The sequence below is a fragment of the Euleptes europaea genome, chromosome 15, assembly GCF_029931775.1.
Source record: "Euleptes europaea isolate rEulEur1 chromosome 15, rEulEur1.hap1, whole genome shotgun sequence".
In the NCBI taxonomy this organism is placed as follows: Eukaryota; Metazoa; Chordata; class Lepidosauria; order Squamata; family Sphaerodactylidae; genus Euleptes; species Euleptes europaea.
Window position 1 is genome coordinate 28542068 of NC_079326.1, and position 26618 is coordinate 28568685.

Consider the following 26618-nt stretch of genomic DNA (forward strand, 5'->3'; position numbering starts at 1 on the left):
ATTATTTCTTAACAGTCCATTTGACCTATAATAAGAACAGGAGAATAAGGGGGGGGGGGGAAGTAGTTTTTATTTTTGGTTTTATGTATTTCAATTCCAGCTTCCATTCTTCCAGTGAGTCATCATATGTATTCATTTTATTCCTGTAGTTGTTTCTTATAGGAGAAACCCTAGGTTTCTTTTGAGAAAAATCCTTGCAACTTATTTTGCCTCCAACACACGCTAATGTATAGGGAATTTTTTTACTCCCTCTCTAAAACATTGTTTCAAGGTTGATAATGAACTGAAGAGATCTCCCCCCCTTTTTAATACACATGTGCATGCATGGCACCTCAAAATTCATTTATTCTAAATCAGTGGGCTTAATAGATTCTGACTGCATATTGAGACGTGACCCCAAGCCAAGGTGGATCACACCAGGACCTCCACCACTACATTGTGCTTACTCTTTTGGGTGGAGGGAGAGGAACAGAAATTAAAAATTAGTAGGGAGAAAGATGGAGAAATCAAGAAGAGGGAGAAGGGGGGGATGGAGAAAGGATGGAAGAGAAACATGAAATACCACCAGCCAGTTTCACTTGGCTAGAGAATAAAGTGGTAATGAACTGGAACTATCCCGAAATGGAAAACTGTGCTGTACCACTGCAGTTGGTGGCAACTTTGGAATGTTTCTTCACATTGGAAAGTCCATTCAAAGAGACAACCAGCCCAGCAAACAATTTTGCTTGCTGTGCCAGTTTTCAAAGACTACCAGGTCAAAGCGGTCGCTAAGGAAACGATTTCAAATAGCACTTTTACCTGCTGAATTTCCACAGGTGTCTACACAAGGATGACTGCCAGGAATGAGCTTCTTTCTGGAAATGTAGCTGTCATCCAGTTTACTTTGCTACCCCATCCCCAGACTCCAAATTAAGGCTGCAGAAACTGAAAGGACCATCCTTAATTGCCCAATGTCAGTATCGACGCTTTAGAAGCCAATAGGTATGTCTCACTGCCAAGGACACTAGAATGGATATGCCTTTAGTTTAAACAATCCTAGTACAAGAAAATCACAACCTGCCAATTCCTATATATTAGGGTTCTATATATTAGGGGGAAGGGTTCTTGGAATTTGTAAAATTTTAAAAAATGTTTTTAGTTGAGGAGCTGTCCCTTTCTGCAGTTTCCTAGACATAGAATTTGTGTGAAACATACCAGAACCTGATTCCTGACACAGAATGTCCCATTGTGTCCGTTCTGTCCCCTACAAAATTATGTACCCTTCCAGACATGTTTCCCTCACTATAACCACAAGCCCCTAGCTATCATTTACCCATGCTTCTTTTACCACCACACCACCCCCATAAGTCTCTGGCGTACAAACTGCTAAAAGGAATTTATTAGATACTTATCTTCCTGACCGTACTATCCTCACAAGAACCCTGTGAGACATGTTGGGCCAAAAGAACACGAATGGTCCAGGGTCACTTTGCTTTATGCAGAGCTGGGATTTGCATCTGGGTCTCCACAGTCCTGATGTGGCATGCTAACTAGTTCAAGGTGCTGGTTTTAACCTTTAAAGCCTTATACTGTCTGGGACCATCGTATCTGCAGGACCATTGTTCCTGGTACGCCCCACAGAGAGCTTTACACTCCAATAACAACAATTTACTGGTGGTTCCCGGCCCAAAGAGTGTCCTCAGCTAGGGCCAGAGCTATCTCTGCTCTGGCCCCGGCCTGATGGAGCTCCCTTTCTAGTGAGACTGTTTTAACAATTTTTTAAAATTATATTTATGGTTTTACTATTTCATTTTCTGTTGATGTTAGCTGCCCTGAGCCCGGTCTCGGCCAGGAGATTGAGAACGGGGTATACATTGAAATATTAAATAAATAAATACCAGACTGGCTCTACAGATGTTCTATTACTGTAAAGAGGGGTTCTGCAGGGAGCTCAACATGGTCCTTTACATCAGGAGTTAAGAATAACTTAACTATGCAAAATAAGTGTATCCGAGATATTTTGCAGTGATATGCGTAATTAATCAAGTGTGAAGAATTGCCGGGGTGCGGGGGGGGTAAGTATAGATTCTTCACTGCTATAGCACTCCCACCTTGTGCAGTGTGCCCGTGTCATGAGTTGTCTTGTAAAAATAGGACTCTGCTATATATAGTTTTCACTTTCATGAACTCCATATGCAAGCGCAATGTTTTACTTAACACCCATAAAATGTAATTCACAGACTCTTAACCAATGCCCAAATTTTTTTTTGGGGGGGGGCGCTGCAAAATCTGCACAGATTTAACACACATCGGATGGTACGCACTCATGATTCCTATGACAGAATATGGAAGAAAGAGATAGAATGTGAACAGTATTGGATACAAACTGTTTGCAGCTTACTTATTATAAAACCAGGGGGGAAAAATCCACCTAATTAACACCAATTCTGTTGCTTAACTTTTTGCCTATACAAAAAGACTCTGAAAACGCCACAATTGTACTGGGGTCGGAAGGAGAGAGAGAAAAATCTCTGGGCATGATTCAGACAAAGTTAAACATTTTCAAGTCCTTTTTCCTATTTTTTCGCCATCAAGTCACATTTGACTCATGGTGACAAGGCAAGAGACATTCATAGGTGGTTTGCCATTGCCTGCCTCTGCGTCACAACCCTGGTATTCCTTGGTACACCTCTTAGAGGTCTCCCATTCAAATATTCACCAGGGTCAACCTTGCTTAGCTTCTGAGATCTGATGAGATCAAGCTAGAAGAGTCTTAAAAATATATTAATCTCTCCCCCATTGAAATCAATGATACTGAAAATGCTTTCCCTAAGCTGGAACTGCGACCTTTCTTGATACAATTGCAGTTTCTGTATATGTATTTGATTCAGAGGTTGCTGCCAGGTAAATGCTTACCTGCTCAGATAATCTTATACATTTTGACAGCTAGACCAGATCTGCTCATGAATTGGTCCCTCCATGGACTGATTTTTCTTTATTTATTTTTTAAAAATGTATCCTGCCTTTCTAGTTCTAGCCTAGGACATCTGAAAACACCTGCTATTAAAAACAGACCAATTTAATACACATTATCAAAAAAATTGTCCTATAGTATCAATTCCCAGTCCCATCCAAATAAAAAGCATGCGGTTATTCATCCAGTAGACAAGAAAAGAACATCAACAATCAGTAAAAGGCTTGAGAAAATTTATGGACATCTATTCTGAAGTACAGGAGTGACAATATAAATATATGACTTCTTTAAAGCACCAAGCAAACAAACAAGGGCTGCAGTAGTCACGTACAACTGGACTGTTATAGCAGTCATGTACAACTGGACTGTGTTATCTGCATGGGACAATCCTGTCACACATGATTGCTGAAACATAGCAATAGTGCAATCTCCAACAATGTGTGGATACAGAGCTAGTAGAAGGGACAGAGAAAAGGACTACTGGGAGGAGGAAGAGGAGGAGAGTTGGTTTTTATATGCCAACTTTCTCTACCACAAGGAAGAATCAAACCGGCTTACAATCACCTTCCCTTCCCCACAACAGACACCCTGTGAGGTGGGTGGGGCTGAGAGAGCTGTGACTAGCCCAAGGTCACCCAGCTGGCTTCATGTGTAGGAGTGGGGAATCAAACCCAGTTCTCCACATTAGCCTCCGCTGCTCAAGTGGAGGCGTGGGGAATCAAACCCGGTTCTCCAGATCAGAGTCCACTGCTCCAAACCACCGCTCTTCACCACTACACCACTTTGGCTCCAGTGTGAATGGAGACTCTAGCATGTACAAGGAACATAAGAAGAGCCCTGCTGGATCAGACAAGTGGCCCATCTAGTCCAGCACTCTGACTCACACAGTTGCCAATCAGTTTCCCTTGAGGTCCAACTACACGGCACAGAGGCCAAGGCTTTTTCCTGACATTGCCTCCTAGCAATTGTATTCAGAGGTTTACTGCCTCTGAACGTGGAGGTTCCCTTTAGTCACCATGCCTATTAGCTACTGACAGACCTCTCCTCCACGAATCTGTCTAATTCCCTTTTAAAGCTGTCTATACACAGTTCTTGGTTTGCTTTATCTTTGCTTCCTGTCATTTAACCAATTTTAATCCATAACAAAAAAAAAATCCACCTAGGATCATCAGCAATTCCATTCTAAACTCGTCCTTGACTATTTTTATTTACTTCTTAAAGCATTTTTACCCTGCCTTTCCTCATGGTTCAAGGTGACTATTCTACCCATCCGAATGTTGAAAGAAAACAATACTTGATTCCTTAACCAAATCAGAATAAGCTTAAAAATATATTCGTGCATTGAAACCCTTTTTAACTTAAAAAAAAAAAAACTCAGCTTTTTATAGGAAGATTACAAGGAAACACATAATGCATATGTCTCAAGGGGGCAAAAATTGTTGAATCATGGGAATTAAAATAACTAAATCCTGTACATTACTGTTCAGACATACGTTGCTTTGCTATTAATATCTGAACTTCCCTCCTGCAAATTTAGAGCTATTTTAAAAATGAAACCTTGTTTCCATAGAGACAGTAAGCCAGGCAGTGCATCGGCTGGAGAAATATATTATTTTGTATGAATTGTAAACTCTGGATGTTCACAAAGATTCCCTCCTCAAAAGGCGGCTATTAAAATGTTGCTGATCAAAGTTGACAGCAAACAAGCTCAGCTGGGGGGTGGGGGGGGTGTTCTATGGATAACCAAGAAGGAGCCACTGGTAGCATTGGCACAGGAGAGCTGATCAAAGGGATGATGGGCAAAGATAGATGAAATACTGAAACGAGGTCATTGCAGATTCTTCACCTGCAGTATGAGGCTGGCTTCACAACGCAATGAAAGACACGTTCTATCATGCCGCGCGCTGGTTCAGACATTTCCTTTCCAATGCTCCAGGGCATTTAAAACTTTTCTGATTATTTGTTTTTAAGAACACAGATATTCATCCGTTTTAAAAAAGAGTTGCAAACTTGTTCCGGGAAATTTCGGATGTGCGTCCTTGTGATGCCATCTGCAGTGGTCAATGGGTGCCATTCTCAGGCAGCTGCCTTATACAGAGTCAGACCATTGCTCTATCAAGGTCACTATTATCTATTCTGACCAGCGGCAGCTCGACATGTTTTCAGGTCAAAATCCTTCACATTACCCACTACCTGGTTTTTATCTGGATGTGCTATGGATTGAACCCGAGACATTCTGCAGGCAAATCCCTCTCCCCTCTACTTGTCATCTGTGGGGGTGATCCTGCTGTCCAGTCCACAGCAATTACTACTATCTCAATGCCATCTTGTTTTAAATTGTTGTGTTTTAATTACTGATATTTTAACTAGTAGTTTCCCTAAAAAACGGGCAGTGTGTTTCAGTGCCACGAAGAAGGTATTCTTTAGTGAGCTCTAATCCATGATATTGTCGAAGGCTTTCACGGTCAGAGTTCATTGGTTCTTGTAGGTTATCCGGGCTGTGTAACCGTGGTCTTGGAATTTTCTTTCCTGACGTTTCGCCACAGTTGCTGGCGAAACGTCAGGAAAGAAAATTCCAAGACCATGGTTACACAGCCCGGATAACCTACAAGAACCAATCTAATCCATGATGTTTGTAAAACATGGGGTTGGATCCTAAGGTGCCATTATGCAGAAGGCAGTTCCATTTACACAAGGGGTGGGGTTCCTGCTTTTTTGTATGTTGCCCACTCAAGATCAACCTCCTTTGCTGCATCCTATATTGCTTCTTACTAGTTCAGGTAGTGGCAGCTTGACCAAACAGCCATCTTGGGCAACAAGCCTTTGCCCTGGACTTTAACAAGGCTATCTTCTCATTTAAAATGAGTGTGTACTCAAAAGTTATCATCAATGCCAAGAGAGTTTAGGGTTGATGTAGAGCTTAGCTGCTTCCACATAGATGTTTTTTCTCCACTTTTGCTTCCAAAGTCAAGCACCATTTTTGACAGGGTCCACACAACGCTACTCTTGGATTGTCTGCTTTCCAGGTACATCCTTGTCTTTGGCGCACGCTCTCTCAAATCTGCTCTGTTGACGAGGAGGCAAATGCCTCTGCATTTGCAGTGGCAATGAATGCAAGATGGAGAATCCTTGCCATGAGGATGCAGCCCTTGTGCAACACCATCGTAACATGGGCAGCAAAATGTCTGAGCCATCTGAGTCTCAATGCCTGTTAGAAATGCATTAAGAATGTGTTTCAGCATGGGACTGTCATAAGGGGACAGTAGTGGGTGCTAATTCCTTGGGAGTTTATCAGGAATGTTGAAAGATAATGGTGGGGAGGAGCTGAATTTTCAAAGAACAACATGCCTATGGTCTTGGGGGACACTCTCAATTTGACTAGGCCAAACTAGCCTTGTGCTAGCTGGGTCACTATCTCCATTCAAGCACTGCTCACTTGCTCCATATTCTTGGCTTTCACTGCACGATAAAGAGGACGTCTAAAGAACATGTTCAGTTTTTAGCTTTACCCACAAATGTTTTGCTTGGTTTCATCTGGGAGAGATGTTCTTTTGTCAGTCTTCACAAAAATCTATTCATTCAAACCTACTCCTTGTCTCTTCAACCTAAATTATGTAACGTTATGCGTGAGCTAGATTTAATGCCCTTGCCTCTGGTGTATACACCTAAGAAGAAATGACTGTAACATCTCTCCGCTCTGCACAGCTAAATTATCCAGCATTTCCTGCAATCAAGCAGGCATTAGATGCCACATAGTTTCTATCCAACAAAGCTTTGCAGAATAAACATTATTTTGCGATACGCTGAATTTCTTGTCCCATTAATAAGCAACAGCCAACGCATGAAAGGTATCAAATTCTCGAGCAAGATGCACACATGGTCAAGGGGAAGGGGAGAAATCTAATACAGCATTTTCAAAGATCTAAGCAAGCATTCAGATGACCTACATACTCCTCTACACTAGAATGTTGATAATTGACTTCTGTCCCTTGTGGAGGTTCTTGAATCTAATTGAACTACACCTGCCAGATAAAAGAGTATCCAGCTGCTCATACGAACGCTCCAGAGATACTTTTTAACTGGAAATGCCAGGAATTAGATCTGGGACCTTAATCATGCAAACCACGCACAATGGCTCTGAGCTGTGGTTTCACTTCAGATACTTACAGTACAGATACGGAGCCCCTAACTGCTTCCCTGGCCAGCATACATAAAAAATCAACTGTTAAATAGAGGGTGGCATGTAGGGTTGCCAGGTCCCTCTTCGCAACCAACGGGAGATTTTGGGGGTGGAGCCTGGGCAGGGTTTGGGGAGGGGAGGGACTTCAATGCCATGGAGTTCAATTGCTAAAGCGGCCATTTTTCTCCAAGTGACCCGATCTCTATCGGCTGGAGATCAGTCGAATTAGCAGGAGATCTCCTGCTACTACCTGGCAGTTGGCAACCCTAGTGGCGTGTGTTCCTCTAAATTCTTTTAAATGTCTCCTTTTGGTTTAAAATCATTTTGAATTGTATACAAACATGTTAAAATCTACACTTACAATCTCTTACAACAGAATGTGTGACCCCTTACGGCACTGTCATAAAGCCTGTAAAAGGAAAGCATCCCAGGGGAAAACAAACCAATCCAGCTTGGTGCCAGTGTGTGGTAGTGGTTAAGAGTGGTGGTTTGGAGTGGTGGACTCTGACCCGGAGAACTGGGTTTGATTCCCCACTCCTACACACAAAGCCAGCTGGGTGACCGTGGGCAAGTCACAGCTCTGTTAGAGCTCTCTCAGTCCCACCTACCTCACAGGGTGTCTGTTGTGGGGAAGGGAAGGTGATTGTAAGCCGGTTTGAGTCTTCCTTAAGTGGTAGAGAAAGTCGGCATATAAAACCCAACTCTTCTTCTTTATAAACATATTGCACAACAGGTCCTGTATTTATTTAGTGGACTGGCTACTGGCACCAGGGACCAATAAAGCAGAGGCATTTGGGCTCAGGAGACAGAATCCTATAAGTCCACAGGATGATCTCTTGAGCTTCCTTGTGGGCGATCTTGTTCTCCTTACTTTATGCCCCCTTACTAGCTGCATGCTGCAATTGGTAAACGTACAAATTATGGATATTTTTGTTATCACCAAACAACTCATCTATACACTGACCCTTTACAGACCTGTTTGAGACAGCTCACAAAATAAATTAAAATGCCTCATTGAAAACCCAGCCAATAAAAAGAGCAGAGTTTTGGCAAGGAGGAAAACGACAGCCTCCAAAGGCATGGTGGTGATGGAAAGTGCCATTGAGCTGCAGCCTACTTATGGCAACCCCATAGGGTTTTCAAGACAAGAGACGTTCTCAGGTGGTTTGCCATTGCCTGCCTCTGAATATCGACCCTGGACTTCCTTGGTGGTCTCCCATCCAAATACTAACCACCAGGACCAACCCTGCTGTGTTTCTGATATCTGGCGAGATCAGGCTAGCCTGGCCCATCCAGGTGAAGGCTTCAGGTGCATAATTTTGCTTAAATCTCCCTTCCTATGGAGAGCAGAAATATACACATTACAAAATTGGGACATAAATAAACCCACGACTTCTTGTTGGCCTCCTCCTGTCCATGGCTTACCCCACTGTCGGTACCGCTCCTACCACCAGAGGGCCTCCTAGGCCTCAGTGAGGAGAGGAGAGGGGTTGCACCACCAGGATCCTCCTCCTCTCCACTGACCTCTGCTCCCCAGAGCTCTGAGCAGGATCAATTGCAACATCCCTGGCCTAATTCTGGGCTTTCATTAAATAAACAGTGGGACACCACACCCTCCTGGCCATTTCAACGCCACCCATGTAACCAGGCAGTCCTAGAGATTGCAGGAAAGCTCTCACTGGCCTGCGCAGGTTCCTTCTGGCCCAATCTTCTGGCTTTATGCCAGATGCCTTTTCTCCACCCCATCTGCGGGGCTGCCTCTTACTTCAGAGGCCACCGCTTACAACCCAGCCCCGATAAATGCCTGCCAGGTTACTTCTTTCCCTAGGAGTCAGCCCTGCAGCCTGCCTGTCGGAAGTGAAGGACTTTGCGCTGTCTCTTAACCTCAGACTCCAGAGGGGGACAAGACTAGTGAGTCAGAGAGATAGAGGGGACAAGATCCTGGGACATCCTTTCTCTACTGTTCTGAACTATCCCTTTGATGTGTAGATTGCTACTCTTTGGGAAACTTCCTTCCTTCCTTCCTGTTTCTTCCCCACCTCCTCAAACACACTGGCACTCTTCTCCATCTTGCCACAGTGAGAGAAGGACGCATGTCCTGGATCTCCCTCCATCCTAGTTAATTAGGATAGGCAACTATACTTTATCCTATCCAGAAATGGATTTCCTACAATAAATGAAGTATATTAGTTAAATAGACAAAAGACTCCTAGCAATTTTGTTCCAAACACAGAGGTTTGGATGGGCTTCTCTGCGCACAACAGCCTTTGTGCACTCTGCTAATTTAACAGGGATTTGGGCATAACAAAGCCCTCACAATCCGACACTGCCTGCCATCCTGCAGGCCTGCCGTGGGTGCACTTTGGCTGGAGGGTTATGCGCCAGACCAGCCTCCCTCCTGACCATGTGAGGACAGGCCAGCGCCATGCTAATGGATGCCTGACCAACTGCACAGGAGGGGTGTCCTGGCTGTCTGCTGACACCATGAAGGAGAAAAGGGGGAGCTTTGCCTCATTGCTGCCAAACTCCACCTTCCATCTGCAAAGTTCAGGCAGAGTCCTCTCCCCGCCCCCCCCCGCCCCTTGAACATTTGTCTTTAACTAATCTGGTTTCCTTGGTGATTAAAAAAACGCAAATGCTGATTGGACTGTTGTTTCAGAAGAGGAACAACGGCTTCTTCAATAACTATGCAGTCTTCCAAATCGATTAGTCAACATTTCTGTCCTATTCTTGATGGGGGGGGGGGAGGGCATTCAAGCCAAGTTCCCATTCAAGGAGCCAATCGTATTCCTACTGAAGGATTGTGGATTTGCAAAGGGAGCATTAGCTGTATGGCTGGAAACACTGGGTAGTGAAACACAGCCAGAAATCTCCCAAGAACCCCTTCTCTTTAGTCAGTATTTGGAGCATCGGCTTCTTTCTGAAGGTCCAAGAAGGAGCAGAAGAAGGAAGAGGAGGAATGGTCACAGTATAGAGTGCACGGCTTTAGTCAGGAGCATTTTGTTTATGGGGCAACCTCATGCCAGCACCACTGCGCACTGTACCATTATCACAACTACACTCATCTGCTGTACAAGTCATGCAAGGTACTGCTGCACCAGAGAATACCCAGCACCAAAACCCAAGGATTTGTGTTTGTGCAGACAATGACGTGGTGCACATCCATGCAGCACATGTGAAGAGGGCTAGATGTGCACCCAAGCACCACCAGCTCACTCATACCTCCATTGGCATCCTACTACGGTTCTTGCACAAAGGTGATATTCCAAGTAGCTGCCGTGGTTGGACTGCTATTGAGCTATACTGCAGGAGTTGTGCCATAGACCTGTACAGTTGAATCCGAACAGGCACGAGAGGAAACAGCTTGTTCAAGCACATTTTTACATGGACACAAGAAGCTGCCTTATACTGAATCAGAATCTTGGTCCATCAAGGCCAGCTCTGTCTACTGGCAATGGCAATGGCTCTCCAGGGTCTGTCGACTACCCAATCCTTTTAACTGGAGATGCTGGGCCCTGACCTCTTCAGTCAGTGGACTCCTTGGTACATATCCTTTTGCATTGTCCTTACATAAACCAACTTAGGCTAAAGTGGATTACACCATGTTTTAACAAATGGTCCACATCTTTGGAGCAAAAGGTTCAGTTCTTCTTAGAGAACTCTGACCCTCACTGTACTTATTTTGTTGCTCTGGTTTGGAGGCTGCAGAGAAGAGGGGAAGGGAGGTGTTTTTAGAGATGGGTCTTATTTAAGTTTCATTGTTCACGACCTTGGTCTAAGAACAGGGGCGAAAGAAAGGAGATGCTGGGATTGATCCTGTGACTTTCTACATGTCAAGCAGATGCTCTACCAGTACATCATGGCTCATCGAGCCATTCCCCCTCCCCCATGCAGTCCCTTCATGCCCCCCAAACCCTCTGCTGACTGTTGGGGGACCCCTGTGAATAAAATGCATTCCAGCATAGGGGCTGCTACAATGAGAGGAAAACCAGAGAAAATCCCCTGCACAATTTTTCCCTGCTAGTGCAGTGGTTTCCAAAGTAGGCAGTACCACCCCCTGAGGGGCAGTGGGATTACCGAGGGGGGCACTAAGAGGCAAGGGGGCAGCAGGGGGTGCTAGAAGTGGGCCCCTTCAACTGTGTTGTTGGATAGGGTAGGGGGTGCTGGGGTTGAGTTTGTGGAACCAAGGGGGCGGTAGCCCGAAAGGTTTGGGAACCACTGTGCTAAGTGGAACAAACAGTGGGCTGAAGGTTGCACTGTGGCTCCTCCCACATATTTTATTCACAAGCCCTACCCCCCAACACCAACACCACCTCACCAGAGTGTTGTGCAGAAGACAGAGGGGAGAAGGGGAACAGCCACTTCTACGGGCTCCTTCCACTTTGCACAAGTTTGAATTAATCTACAGAAAGCTATCTGGGGGTTTTTCCCCTCCCACAATACCTTCTTGGTCACTTCATGCTCTGCATAGTCCACTTTACCACAATCTTGGCATGCTATGATTTGTATTCCGTTATTAAAAATCCACAGTGAAGTTGTGGGAAGAGAGGCCAATGCTGAAGGTACTTCTGTTACAAAAATGGAATTGTTGTTCTGCACATATTTAATTGCCCTCTAAAGAATTATTTTGGTCACATTAGGAGAAGACAAGAGTCTCTGGAAAAGACAGTCATGCTAGGAAAAGTTGAAGACAGCAGGAAAAGAGGAAGCCCCAACAAGAGATGGATGGACTCAATAAAGGAAGCCACAGCCCTCAATTTGCAAGATCTGAGCAAGGCTGTCAAAGATAGGACATTTTGGAGGACTTTGATTCATAGGGTCGCCATGAGTCGGAAGCGACTTGATGGCACTTAACACACACAAATAATTATTATTAGGGTTCCCAGTTCCAGGTTGGGAAATACCTGGAGATTTTTGGAGTGGAGCCTGGGGGGGGGGGTGAGGTTTGGGGAGGGGAGGGACTTCAATGGGGTATAATGCCACAGAGTACACCTTCCAAAGCCTCCATTTTCTTCAGGTGAACTGATCTCTGTCACCTGGAGCTCAGCTGTAATAGTGAGAGATCTCCAGCTACCACCTGGAGGTTGGCAACCCTAATTATTAGAGTCTCTCTTCCTCCCCCCCTTCCCCCACAAATGCATGCTGTAATTCATTTCAGATTTCCTGCTTCAACTACACTATGCCATAAAAGTTGAAAAATTGCAGATCTTGATATTGGTTCCTTCTTTCTGGCAAGCATTTTCTCAGAGCTGAAAGTGTATTTATTTAACAACTTGAAACATATAGCTCTCCTCATGCCAAATCGAATACTAGTGCAGGAACATCAACTGTGTCAGCGCAGTTCAGGGATTAACTTTGCTTACTGAGTCTGCTTGCTGCTGCTGCTGGCAGAGTACAAAAAAAACCCCATTCTCTCAAGCCACTGGCTTTACAAAAACTGTAAATGCTGAAAACTTTATGCGTCGAAAAGCAGAACTTCCCTTTGCATGGAACAACGTGGCATCTGTGCAACATCCAGCAACTGCCAAGATGCACATGCAGATATAAGTATATGTGGTCTGTTACAAGCATAATTGTTTATAGAACAATCAATAACAAAGAATGAGAATTCAGGGATGCAAATAGCCACACACTTACTTGCCTAAGAAGAAGAGTTGGTTTTCATATGCCGACTTTCTCCACCAGTTAAGGGAGAATCAAACAGGCTTACAATCACCTTCCCTCCCCCTCCCCACAACAGACACCCTGTGAGGTAGGTGGGGCTGAGAGTGTGACTAGCCCAAGGTCACCCAGCTGGCTTTGTGTGTAGGAGTGGGGAAACAAATACAGTTCACCAGATTAGCGTCCACCGCTCATGAGAAGGAGTGGGGAATCAAACCCGGTTCTCCAGATCAGACTCCACCGTTCCAAACCACTAAACCACGCTGGCTCTCTAAGGGATGCTATTAAAAACTAAGGGATGCTATTAAGAACACATGTCTGCCAGTTATCACAAAAGCAATTGCCGAGCAGGGAACATGTGCAGCGAAGGATCAGTCAATGGGAGGGCCCACTGATTTTACCCTGCCTATGCTCCTTCTGCCCAGTCATTTTCTCCTTGAAGCCAGGGGGCTTGGGAAGGGCGGAAAAATGTCTGGTAGAAGCACTTACAGGAGAGAATTGGCGGGTGGGCAAAGGATTAATACACTCCTGACCACCATTTACTTTTCCTGCAAAAACGTCTACATTCACATTTGGAAGGAAACGCTGGGCGGAGAACCTCATCTTCTCCTTGTAAAATGTGGTTCTTCCTTCATGTAAGTAGCAATTGCACATGTGAGTGACAGCCCCTCTGCCCCAATCCACCTCCCTGGGCCAGAAAGCTTCCAATAAATTAGACCAGCAGTCACATCACCTTGGCTTGCTATCCAGCCAGGACTCATTGCTTTCCCACCTGCATCATCGAGGCAGACAAGGAATGGAGCCCAAAAGGACTTGGTCTTGGGAATGCCCAACCTGAGCAGACACAGGTTCTTGATGTCGCCACTAAGGCCAAAGTGACCTGCAAGTTTTCACCACCTTCAGCCAAGCTTAACGGTTTTGGATGCAAAGAGAGATGCTACCATTTGTGGTTCCACGGGCAAATGGCTCCCCGGAAAAGGGGGGAGGGAGGAACAGCAAAATACAAACACTGTACTTTCTGGGTAATAAAATGGCCACAGCTTTATTGATCACAACAGAATGGAGAATTGGCGGAAAACCATGGGGGCGGATCTAAGTATCGGATCACCACCCTGTCATCTGATGTATCGAAAGCATCGATAAACGGCCCAACCGCCTGTTGGGACAGCACCGGAGTAGCGCTTAGATGACCCCACCAGGACGGGAATCTCTGTGTGAGGTCAGCGCCACCTGGGATTGGAGCGCCGAACACAAGCCCCCCCAGCTGGGCAACGCTGTTGTACTCCATCCCAAGACCCTTTATGGGGGTCCCCACAAACGGGAAGGAAAGGCACCTCTTCCCATCTTGGATCAGACCCCAATTAGAGCATTTTCACCAGAATAAGTAAAAAACAAGCTGATTTTTTTACAAGTAATAATAAAAACAAAGACATACATCCACCAAGGTAACCTTGTGAGGCAAGCAGCAAATTTTAGTAAGAACACAGCAGGGAGAGGAGGCATTAAATAAGAAAACCCATTAACACACATACGCACACAGAAGACAGGTTATTTTAACTACAAACAAAGCTACAAAGCCCCTTAGCTAATGAGATGAAGATGATAAATGTCTGAGTATTAATCTGTGCTCATGAAACAGCAGATGCATGTGTGGGTTTGCCAGGCCTTCTCTCTCTCTCACTGGACTGCTTGAGCGCTATCAGGCTAGCAGCTAACTCAGAGGTAAAATGTTCAGCAGGGATGGAAACATGAGACACTGCATAAACTGTGAAGGCAAGCAGAGAGAACATTTGGGACACAGATATCTTGTCAGATGTAACAGAATTCAGCCATGACAGGCACACTGCTGAGGACGAACCAAGCGGCATGCTGGGTCACAGATTCCCAAAGTGGCAAGATGGTCCCTAAAGATCTTCAGATCTGGCCATCTGGGCAAGAATCCTTAAACCTAAGCCCAGTAGACGGGCCTACTCAGCACCCAGGGCAAAGGATCAAAGTCTTTCAGGAAGAAGGAGAAGAAGAAGAGTTGGTTTTTATATGCCGACTTTCTCTACCACTTAAGGAAGAATCAAACTGGCTCACAATCACCTTCCCTTCCCCTCCCTACAACAGACACCTTGCGAGGTAGGTGGGGCTGAGAGAGCTCTAAGACAGCTGTGACTAGCCCCAGGTCACCCAGCTGGCTTCATGCGTAGGAGTGGGGAAATCAACCCGGTTCACCACATTAGCCTTCCCCCGCTCATGTGGAGGAGTGGGGAATCAAACCCGGTTCTCCAGACCAGAGTCCACCACTCCAAACCACTGCTCTTAACCACTACACCATGCTGGCTTGATTAGAGATCACAAACCCGCTGCTGCCAAGTCCCTGGCTATAATTGATTGTTTGTAAGCCCTCGGTGTTCTGTGAAGGTCTACCTCCTCACTGTAAGTGTTCACCACAGGAAGGAATACAGAGCAGGGCATTTATGAATTGATGGACAGACGCAGGTATGCAAGACCCAGATCACCAAGGATTTTAAAGGTCTGAGCCAGAACTTTAGTCATAAAGCTTACTGGCAATCTGTGAAGTTTCCACAGAGCTGATTGAACTTGTTCCTGTCTATACCGGTCAGGAAATGGGTTCCCAAAGGTTTTCAAGAGCAGGCCCCACGTGAAGATCAATGCTGTAATCAAACCTAAAATTACACAGATTGTTCTAGGAGGAGACACAGCTAGAGCAGTCCTGTTCTCCATTACTACCCATTTCTCCAAGAATAAGGCAGATCCAGGAACACCCAGAGGCTACATACTGACATTACATCCACCCCATCAACGATAGTCAAAGCCAAATTTTCACAGCACCATGTCCCTCCACTGTAAGCAAACTAAAAAATTAAGGGGATAAACTTATATTCATTGTAATTCACATCTCAAGGTTTCTAAACTTCTCTTGTCCAAGAAGTTAGCTCAAAACCCCACCTGATGCTAACCATTTGCAAGACAAAACACTATCAGTCTCCAGCAAGTGTGGCTCTACGTAATTGAGAGTTCACAGGTTACAGATATATGCTGAACAAATTAGCTGGAGCTTCCCAATGTCAAGTTCCACTGTAAGCTTTAGACCTAAACCAACTGCTTGTCTCTGCCCTAGACTCTAATCCACACAGCCAGAAACCTCTCTAAAGTCCCTAAGAAAAGTTTTCCTATACAGCCTCCCTTAATAACTTATTCCATTGACAAGATCTTATTAAAGTAAAATTCTTCTGTCTAATACTTAGTAGTCATCTGCAGCTAAAATGCAAGCCCACTGCCACAGCCAGCGTGGTATAGTGGTTAAAAGCGGTGGTTTGGAGTGGTGGACTCTGATCTGGAGTACCAGGTTGGATTCCCCACTCCTCCACATGAGTGGTGGAGGCTAATCCGGTGAACTGGATTTGTTTCCCCACTCCTCCACATGAAGCCAGCTGGGTGGCCTTGGGCTAGTCACAGCTCTTAGAGCTCTCTCAGCCCACCTACCTCACAGGGTGTCTGTTGTGGGGAGGGGAAGGGAAGGTGATTGTAAACTGGTTTGATTCTTAAGTGGTAGCAAAAGTCAGCATATAAAAACCAACTCTTCTTCTGCTTGTCCTGCGGTGACCCGAGCTTTTCAGAGTTTTGCATATAATATCCTACTACGTTTTTTTCCTCTCTAGCTAACTTTAACAAGAGGCTTGGCTCATATAAAGCATTTCACAGCCCCGTGTTTGCAGATTGATACAGTGAAGGGTCTTGTGAACTCCAGGATGTGTTTAAGCTCATAGATCCAGGGCTGTGAAATCGGTTGAAGGTTGAGAATCCTGAACTAACAACTCCTGCTTACACAGATACGGAATCACATACTCACTGCATGCTTGAACTGAATTCTGAACTCCACACACACACTCTACATACTGTAGGCAATGGCCCTGCTATTATTTATACCCTTATCCCAAAAAAAGAACCGAAGGAACAAATGACCTTTTCTCCATTTCAGTATTTTTGGCCTCTGGCAGCTCTCTTGATTTTGTGTACAAATTAGACATTGGCCTGTAGCCAACCACGCAGTCCCAAAGCATCAAGCGCACTTGTGTTTTCTTCAGAGGGGACGGCAATTTCTACTAAGCCCACCCTCCCACTGCAGCCCACAGAGCTCCCTGAAATTTTATTTCGGGAGGAGGGGATCTCAGCGGACTTTCAGGAGCAGCAAAGGGGGTAAAGAGGTGATCTGCAGTAGGAACTAACAAAAATTGTTATCCCTCCTAAGAAAAATTAAGGGCTGTGGCCTTGGGGAGGGGCTGTGGCTCAGTTTGTAGAGCATCTGCTTGGGATGCAGAAGGTCCCAGACGCTCTACCACTGAGCCATGGCCTCTCCCCATTCGTCCCACAGCTGTACAGAATGCTCACAGCCGATCTACTGAACAGGCACACCCCCATAATAAAAGATGAACCTGGATTCATTTTATTAATTTTTGATGCAACCATTCAAATGCCTTAGACAGAAGGTTATATTAAGTTTCATGTTCTCTCTATCTTCCCCCCACCTCTTTCTTTTGCATGACAATGATGTCTCTTTCTCTCCCAGCTCCAACAAAAACAAAGAATTGCTCACTGTGGCAGTGCTGTCGTTTTGCTTTGTGGAGTGACAATGATCCCACGACTGAATGCCAACCCAACGGCAAAGCTGACCTGCTCATGTGTCTCTTGAAATTTATTAGTCCCCCATGATTTATCAGCGTAGCCAACAGCCTGCGCTCGGTGCAACTTTACGGTCATGTGTATTTCAAACATTCTTCAAAGATCAGAACAGCCACCAAATAAGGAAAATGATATATAGTTTTTATTATGCAATAAATGAAGGCTATCATTGAAACATAAAACAAAATGCTGCTTAATCCAGAAGCGAAATAGCCCTCGCAGTGTTTATTTTCCAAATGGTTTTCAGCTGTAAAATTATGCTTCACTGCTCCATTGCTGGGTAAGTGACAATAGGTTGGATTCAACCAGATAATTCTGCTGGTGAAAAAGGACGGATGGGTCCCCTTGACCACAACAAAAGTTGTGATGGGGATTGTGGAAGGGTGCAATAGTAAGGAGGGGAAATGGACCAGATTGAGTCCAAAAGCTGGCTGGATCCAACCTATCATCAAGAGCAGAAAAAGTATTAAAGGAAGATTTTATTATCATGCATGCAAAAAAATGGAAGACAAGTGTAAGTCACATGAACACACGCGAAGCTATATTGAATCAGACCATCAATCCATCATAATCAGTATTGTCTACTCAGACTGGCAGCAGCTCTCCAGGGTATCAGGCTGAGGTCTTTCACACTACCTCATGCTTTTACCTGGAGATGCTGGGGGTTGAACCCAGGACCTCCTGCATGCCAAGCAGAGGATCTACTACTGAGTCACAACCCCTACTCAAAAAATAATCAGAAACCAAATGCTACAAAGCTAAAGAGAGACAGTATCAGTAACGGGACAGTTGCCAGCGTTCTCTGCCTGAGGAAAGAGGGTTGGGCACAAGGATTAGCCTCACCAAGCATGCAATATTTTGCTGGAAGGGAGATACTGCATCCAGCAGCTGGATTCAGCAGGTACTTAGAGGACCATGTTATTATCAGTGGTCCACACACAAATCTGATGCCCCTTTCCTCACTACCTGGGGTCACTGCTGCCCTCTCAAAGGGCTGGCTTAGACTGGACAGGTGAGCAATGCCTACAAAAGCATAACAGACTGTTGTATCTCCAGCTCATGGGTAGAGAGCCAGCAGTTCCTAGAAGTAGTGAAATATCATTCCCTCATTCTAGATATGGATGTGGACACAAACGGCTAGGTTTTACTTCAGAGGACTGTCACAACAAAACGGTTCTTGCACCCTTCCCTTGGGGAATAACAACAACAAACTTCCAAAGTCATGCATGACCACAAGATAACTTTGCATAACCACAAGATAACTTTGCATAAAGCACAAAAAATGCTTTAGAAGTCTATGGGGGAGTGGTCATAGCCCAAATCGAAAAAAATATAAACACTCATACCCAAAATAAATTAATAAAGGATCTAACCAAAGCCCCCTGGGTTGTTGTTGTTGGTATTGGGGGTAGGGGAGTTCAGGTTTAAACAGAAAAAAGGCCAAAAAAAAAAAAAAAGGCTTGATTTAAAACAGCAATTAAAAACTCCAGCAGACTCATTCAACTCAGCTTACACACCAAGCAAAATTCAGAGCATAAAAGAAAAGAAAAAACACCACCACAAAAACGCAGCGTTAATTTGAAAATCATGCTTGCCTTCACATTGCCCTTTAACAATATAAAATGATGCCACAAAAATACTTAATACAACACACCACAAGTCATTTCAAAAGCTATATACAGCACATAGGCAGAGGCCATCCAATACATAACATTATTATTATTAATAATATTAATATTATTATCGGCTTCATTTATAGCCCGCCTTCCTCACTGAGACTCAAGATGGATTGCAAAAAAATGAAAACCAATTCAATCGGACAGCAAAGGCCTCCAAGGAACAACACAGAAGAACTAGGATTACAGAACGGGAGGACAATGCAAACAAAATACTGGCTCAGGCAACAAAAACTGTCTAAGGGATAGCATAACAGAGTCCTGCCAAAAATGAATCCCTTTGCATTGATTTCAGTAGGAAAGATAAGCATGTACTGAACTGTTCCACTGGAATCAACAGAATTTAATATGCTTAACTTTGACTAAGTCAGACCACACACATTATAATAAAAACACAAACACATATGCATGTTAAACCTTAGAAAAAGAGCACCAGATAGCATATTCCTTTACACTATGCAGAAAGGCCTAAGAACCTGAGGCTGAACACTCAGAAAAAAATCACACCTGTGATTATATACCAAATACGGCTTCATGCGGAAAGGTCACAATCATCTTTTTTTTATTTTTTTTAAATTGTGGCTAGGAACAGATACATCGGCAAGATCTTGGTTATATGGAATACATCCTTTGAAAGCAGGTTTCTACAACATACCACAGACCGCTTATGAAACTTCCCTCCAGTTTCAAAGAGGTCTGCCACGCAGGATGGGGCACCGATCTAAGAGAAGCCTGTCCATACTTCCTTTGGCACAAGCAAAAAACTGTGATTCTTTGGAACCATGCCTTTGTGTACAATAGTTCCTTCTGGATTCCCTATAAGAGGGTACACGCCGAGTACAGTTCTCACACATTACAAAAAACAGCACAGTTACACACAGTACAGGCCTATACCCATTAATTTCAGCAACAAGCAAAGATGCTCGAAGAGGCATGTGCCGCAGGAGCCCAGAACAGGCAATTTTCCTTGCATACATGTTGAACTATTAGCACACCGTACAGCCGATATGACCTAGTTCAACTCAGGACATCTAACCCATTCTATCGCTCAAAAGCAGATTACAATTCGGAGAGGCACCGACTAAAAGGTAATTGAAAACTGCTGGCTGGCAGAAGATGCTACCAACCGGAAAAGAGAAGAAACACACACAAACTCCAAAGTCGCCAGTTTACGCAGAAGTCCCCTAAATCTAGGCTTCAATTCAATTTTTAATTCACCTTCCCTGGTTGTGGATTCAGTCTTTTCCCCTCTTCCTTATCTTCCTGCGTACATAGCAAAACTCGTACCTATTCCTATACAGAATAACACATTTCCACTCCCCTTAGAGCTAAGTACTTATCTTGTTTCATTCCTCTAAACCTATGCAAATTCACATTTTAATCTAAAAATAACTTCTGAAATTCAGCAAATTAAGAGATGCTCGTGCATGTTTATTTAAATGCCCCTTTTCAGATGTGTCCGATTCAACCTTACTCCCTTTCCTACACCATACCTGAAACAGAAAACACAGCAACCAAGCCGGAACTAAAATACTTTTGCAGATCTTCAGCTTGACCTATAAAGCCAGTCAGACCGACAGTTTTGCGAGATATGAGTGATTTCTAAAGGTGAGGTCGCTAGGCCCAATCTCCTCGGCTGTGACGGCCCACATCTGGGGTTCATTACATACTAATTCTAGATGCATATGAGTTGGCTGTAACAAGTCAGTGACATGAGAAATGTTCTCTGCGTTTGCTCAGAGGTACTTTCTCTTTATACGTACTGTTTATTTTTAAATTGCCATCAACATGGACAACACTTTCCAGAATACAAAAAGTCCCACCAATGAAGTGCTGGGTCTAAAATTTGGCCCTGGAGAGGAAATCAAGGGAGGCAAGGGAAGGGCTAATAAATAAGGGGGAGAAAGGCGCTTTAGAACTGATTCCTAAGAGGAGTTTCCAGGGATAAATCCTTAGCCCAGTTTAAAATCTGCGTTTAGGACTAATTCAGCACCACCACTTTTTGGAATTCCTTTGCGATTCAGGCCGACTGTTTGCCGCACAACTCCCAAACACACAAAGAGGAAGAGGACTGTGTCAAACCCCCTGTCCCAAATACTTACTGGCCTACATGCAAAGAGTTGCACAGATTTGTCTTCCACCCCTCGTAGTTTGCAAGTTGGTACATTCATGCTCATAACCAGCAGGTCACGCGAATTGTCTGCTAAAGCTATATTTGGGGGGGGGGGTAAGAGACACCCAGCTGCAGGCTGCCACGAGCCCTAAACATTTTCATTGCAACCTGCGGTCAGGGGAACCAGACTTCACAAAAATGGGCGCTCCAGTTCCACAGAAAAACCGCTCAGCCACCGAGGCATCAGCGGCGGCCTGGCCACGGTGTCAGCTTGCCCGATGGCGAGCGGGCCCTGTGGGCCCTCGAGGAAGTGGGGGCCCTTAAACATTAGACAATCTGTTAAAAATAAATAAATAATAATAAAAATTAAATGATAAGCCTTATAGTTGTGGGCGGGGGCCCCTTTGTCTCCTGGCAACCACTCTTTTCCCACCCAGTCCGCCACAGCCCTGCATTTTTGAGCCAGGGGTCTTCCCACCCAAACAAATGCTTTCTTTTTCAGATTCTTTCCTTCTCCCTTCCGGACCACAGCGGTGCCCAGGCCGCTCGACCCGGCCCCCCCAAAGGCTTTGCAACCCCGGGGCATCCACGCCGCCTCCAGGGCCCCTCCACGGTCTCCAACACCCCCTCCGGCGGGGAAAGTGTTGCATTGGATCCAGGCCCAATGGATCGTGAGTGTGGTTAGAGAGAATCGGGTCAAGCACACAATAAAACAGAGTCAAAGACTTTTAATCCAACAAAAATCCTTGACTTTCCTAAAAATAGGGAGGGTTACATGGAGTAAAAACAAAGAACCATCTTTCTATCTACTTCCCTATAAAGCACGCTAGGAATACTAGCAGTTTTGTACATGAGGATGGCCAGGTTAACGGAATTTTTGCATGGAAAGGATATGGGAGAATTTAAAAAAAAAACATGGGTTAAGGCCACCTCCTATTGGGACAAGCTGGCAAAAACGGACTTTACTTTATGAATTAATGAGATAGAGAAATCTTTTTTTTTTTAACAATTGCGATTTATAATCTTAATGGATACAATAAAACCGTTGGTGAAGGGTCGCTCTTTAGGCGGGTGGAGGGGAAAGGGTATCTTGGCTTAACGTTACAAATTAGTAACTATGAATGCATTAATTCTGGGATATGGATACCCTTTTATAATTTCTCGTATTCTTTTTGGTAATTTTTTTTGTTTTTTTCTTGTTGCATTTGTTGTTTTTTCTATGTTTTTCTTTCCCCTCCTCTCCTCTCTCCCCGCTTACCTGCCGGAGGATGAAACTGGTGGAAGTGGTGCTGCCGTCGGACCGCTTCAAGCGGCTCCTGCGCGTGGCCGTGCCGCGGGACCCCTGGAGCAAGGGGGGTGGGAGAGAGAACGAATAAAGGGAGAGCGTTATAGATCTATTGGGGGGGGGGGGTCGAGCAGAACCCAGTCCCGGGGGGGGGCTGCCTCCCCCGCCTCCCCGACCGCGCTTGCATCTCCCCCGTCCCCTCCCGCCGGGCACCTGGAGCATGGGGTCCGCCAGCCCGTTCTTGCCGTAGGAGGGAGGGTGCTTGGACATGCTGGCCGCCGAGGCTCCCCCCCAGGCGCGGTCTGGGCACGCCGGCGCTGCTGCTGCTGCCTGCCTGCCTGCTCGCCCACCCGCCGGTGCGTGCGCGCGGGGATGGAGCGGGCTCTCTGCGCGCTGCTGCTGCTGCTGCTGCGGAGCCCTTAAAGCCACAGCGGCGCCTTTCCCTCGCGCAAGGCGCGCGCGGGGAGGTCGGCCCGGGGAGGGCGCGCGGGCTTGCTGAGCTCTTCTGGGGGGGGGGGGGAGAAGGGGCTTCCGAGCGCTGCGTGGGAACAGGGCCGGATTGACGCATGAGCTCAACAAAGCTATAGCTTAGGGCCGCACTCTCTTGTGTGCGTGTGTAAAGTGCCGCCAAGTCGCAGCCGACTCATGGCGACCCCTTATGGGGTTTTCAAGGCAAGAGACTAGCAGAAGGGGTTTGCCAGGGCCTTCCTCTGCACAGCAACCCCTGGTCTTCCTTGGTGGTCTCCCATCCAAAGACTAACCAAGGCCGACCCTGCTTAGCTTCTGAGATCTGAGGCTAGCCTGGGCCATCCAGGCCAGGGCGCGTGTGTGCGTGTGTGTAAAAAGTGCCGCCAAGTCGCAGCCGACACATGGCGACCCCTTATGGGGTTTTCAAGGCAAGAGACTAGCAGAGGGGGTTTGCCAGGGCCTTCCTCTGCACAGCAACCCCTGGTCTTCCTTGGTGGTCTCCCATCCAAAGACTAACTAGGGCTGACCCTGCTTAGCTTCTGAGATCTGACGAGATCAGGCTAGCCTGGGCCATCCAGGTCAGTCACTCTCTTGGCCCCCCCCCCCAATTTTTTTTAAAGGAAATAATAACTGGTTCTTGTGGGTTATCCGGGCTGTGTAACCGTGGTCTTGGGTTGTTTTTTTTTTATTTTTTACGCAGCCCGGATAACCCACAAGAACCAATGAACTCTGAGCGTGAAAGCCTTCGACAATATTTTGAAATGATAACTATTTCACTATTAATATACTTCTTAATTCTATTCCAGTTCAACGATTGCTTTGATAAAATGCATATTTTTGTTACGTGCAAATGGCTTTCAATACCTGTTAGGTATTTAATTACCATATGGCATCTATTCAACACAAAAAAACAGCTAGGATGGTTATTGCTAAATCCTAGAAGCTTGTAAATAGACCTCTAATTAAGGACTGGAGGGGGAAAAAAACTATGGTTATGTATGTGGATGGCTAAATTAACTGATTCCCTGCATGGGAAGGATGTGGAAGATTTTAAAACTATGTGGTCAAAAGCATTCGCATATTGGGAAATACTGGCAAAAATGAATTTTATTAGTATTGTGAACAAGTTGTAGATTCAGTTTTGTAATTCAAATTATTGATAAAACGATTTATTAATAAACTGTTTAGACACTTCTCCGTAAGTCCAACACAGTGGTGGAGGGAGGTGGGAATATAATGGATAATTGTAATAAGAATGTAACAACTGTATGTTTGGTTCTTTTTTCTGGGAACTTATTATGTAGCTATCTATATTGTTGCATTTGTTTGTCTTTTTAATATATATATCCTTTGTTGTTTGTATTTTGTTTTTTCTGTTTGTTTAAAAATTTATTAAAAATCTTTAATAAAAAAAGCAACAATTTGTTGTTGGCAAAGGACAGCTGGACAGATCAAGGGCCCCATTACCTTCAATAGCTTAGGGCCTCATCAAAACTAAATCCGGCCCTGCGTGGGAACGGGGCTGGTTGTTTCCTCGGCGGGAGTCGAGGCGCTGCCACAGATAGGCAGATGAGAGAAAGGGCATCTTGGGCTTCTTCCGGGCATGGAGTAGGGGTCACTGGGTGTGTGTGTGGGGGGGGGGGAGGTAGTTGTGGATTTGTAGTTGGGCTTTTATTCTGGCTTTTGCCGTCGATAAATGTATTTAGGTCGTTGGCGGTTTCCTGCATTGTGCTGGGGTTAGACTAGATGACCCCCTATTTAGGTCGTTGGCGGTTTCCTGCATTGTGCTGGGGTTAGACTAGATGACCCCCTGGGACCCTTCCAACTCTATGGTTCTATGGCGGCGCTGTACAGAGAAATCCCAGCCCGTTGACTCCAGCCAGTTTGGAGGCCGGGTTAATTCTATATAGAAGCCACGCTGGCTCGCGGCTGTTCCCAGGCGAAGCTGCTCTCAAATGTAGGGAGGGCGTATGGTTAGGAACATATGAGATTTGGGAGAGAAGCTTACAGTGCATTCCTAGAGAGAGTTTCAATGGGCTTAAACTGGAATTGCTCTCTTTAGGGATGCACTGTTAGACTGAAAGGTTTCCGAGGGTGGTCGTGTAGGTCTGCGATAGAACAGCTAGATTCCAGTCCAGTAATACCTTAGAGACCAACAAGATTGTCAGAGCTTTCCAGAGTCAAAACTCGAAGGGATCTGACGAAGGAAGACTTGACCCTCGAAAGCTTATTACTCCCCCCCCACACACACACACACAAACCTTGTTGGTGTCTACGGTACTACTGGACTCAAATCTAGGTTTCAAAGCGTGGAACCTACTTACCGTGCGTCAAAAATAAAACAGAGGAGTTTTGTGGTGCTGGAAAAACCATCTTTTTGTTCCAGCATCAACTTTCATGGATACTGGTGGATCCTCGTAGCATCTGAAGAAGCCTGCTTTAGTGTACGAAAGTTATTGCTGGGATTTAAAAGTAATGTGCTTATCTTTTAGGGGAGGGGCTGTGGCTCAGTGGTAGAGCATGCAGCAGGTCCCAGGTTCAATCCCCAGCATCTCCAGTTAAAGGGACTAGGCAAGTAGGTGATGTGGAAGACCTCAGCCTGAGACCCTGGAGAGCCGCTGCCGGTCTGAGTAGACAATACTGACTTGGATGGACCAAGGGTCCGATTCAGTTTGAGGCAGCTTCATGTGTGTTCAGTGACTCCTGTTTATTTTTGTTCCAACAGACGAGACCCGCTGCCCCACTGGGCCTATTTACACCAAGTTACCTTCCGCACACAAGTGCCCTGCTCTGCCGACAGACCTAGCAGTGAAAGGGGCATTTATCCCCTCAAGGTCATCCAAACATTCACACTGAGCCAGGGAGAATCCAACGGCAGCTGGAGATGGGTGGAAGTTAGAGCACTTTCCCACCCACACCCCACTAAAAAAGAAAAAAAATATCTAAAAATAGTTCTACATTTTAAAATATAACTTCATGTCACGAATTTAAAAGCTTGCATGTTTGTGTTCTAATCCAGATAGGCCAATGCCAGTCCTAGCTGTGCCCCTGCGGACTTATATATTTATTCAATTTCTATCTTGCCTCTCCCTGAACAGGTCAGGCTCAGGGTGGCTTGCAAGATTTTCCAACAATTAAAACATATAAGTTACAGTTAAAATTCACCAGTATCTATTATCTCAATGTACCATCCTCAAAATTTGGGCTACATACCCTCTATCATCCCTCATAAAATGTTCTCTGTGATGATCTTTAGAGTTCAGTGACTGCAGGGTATGGCTGGCTTGACCTTCATATCCTTTATTCACCTGCATCAGAATGGGTCCATGTTGTTGTTAGTTGTTTTGTGATTTTATTATTCTTCCACGGGTCTTCCAAGGAGCTTTCCAACCCACCGACAACAGCCTTGTGAGGGAAGTCGGGTTGAGGGCAAGCGACAGGCCCAAGGTCACCCCAGTGACCTTCCTGGCTGAACTGGGTTTTAAAAACAGTCATCCTCTGGCGTTCATACATGCTGATGCCTGAAAGCAGTTGGAGGCATGCTGATGTAGAAGCGAATCCCATTGTTCAATGAATCTGTTCCCACATAA

At 45.3% G+C, this 26618-nt stretch overlaps 1 protein-coding gene across 2 annotated transcripts in view; it reads right to left on the reverse strand.

The window, feature by feature from the left end:
- CACNB4 (calcium voltage-gated channel auxiliary subunit beta 4) overlaps positions 1–22830 on the reverse strand; it is a 171088-nt gene extending 148258 nt beyond the window's left edge. The window contains exons 1-2 of one of the 2 annotated variants that reach the window (XR_008933806.1): positions 22774–22803; positions 22534–22617 (exon numbers count right to left, since the gene is read on the reverse strand). Coding sequence is in view for 1 of the 2 variants with exons in the window: in XM_056861652.1 (XP_056717630.1) it covers positions 22534–22617; positions 22774–22830 (141 nt within the window). In the remaining variant the exon portion in view is untranslated. Of the gene's footprint in view, positions 1–22533; positions 22618–22773 lie in introns of both variants that reach the window. The other variant, XM_056861652.1, reaches the window with a different exon arrangement.
- Positions 22831–26618: the final 3788 nt, after the last annotated feature.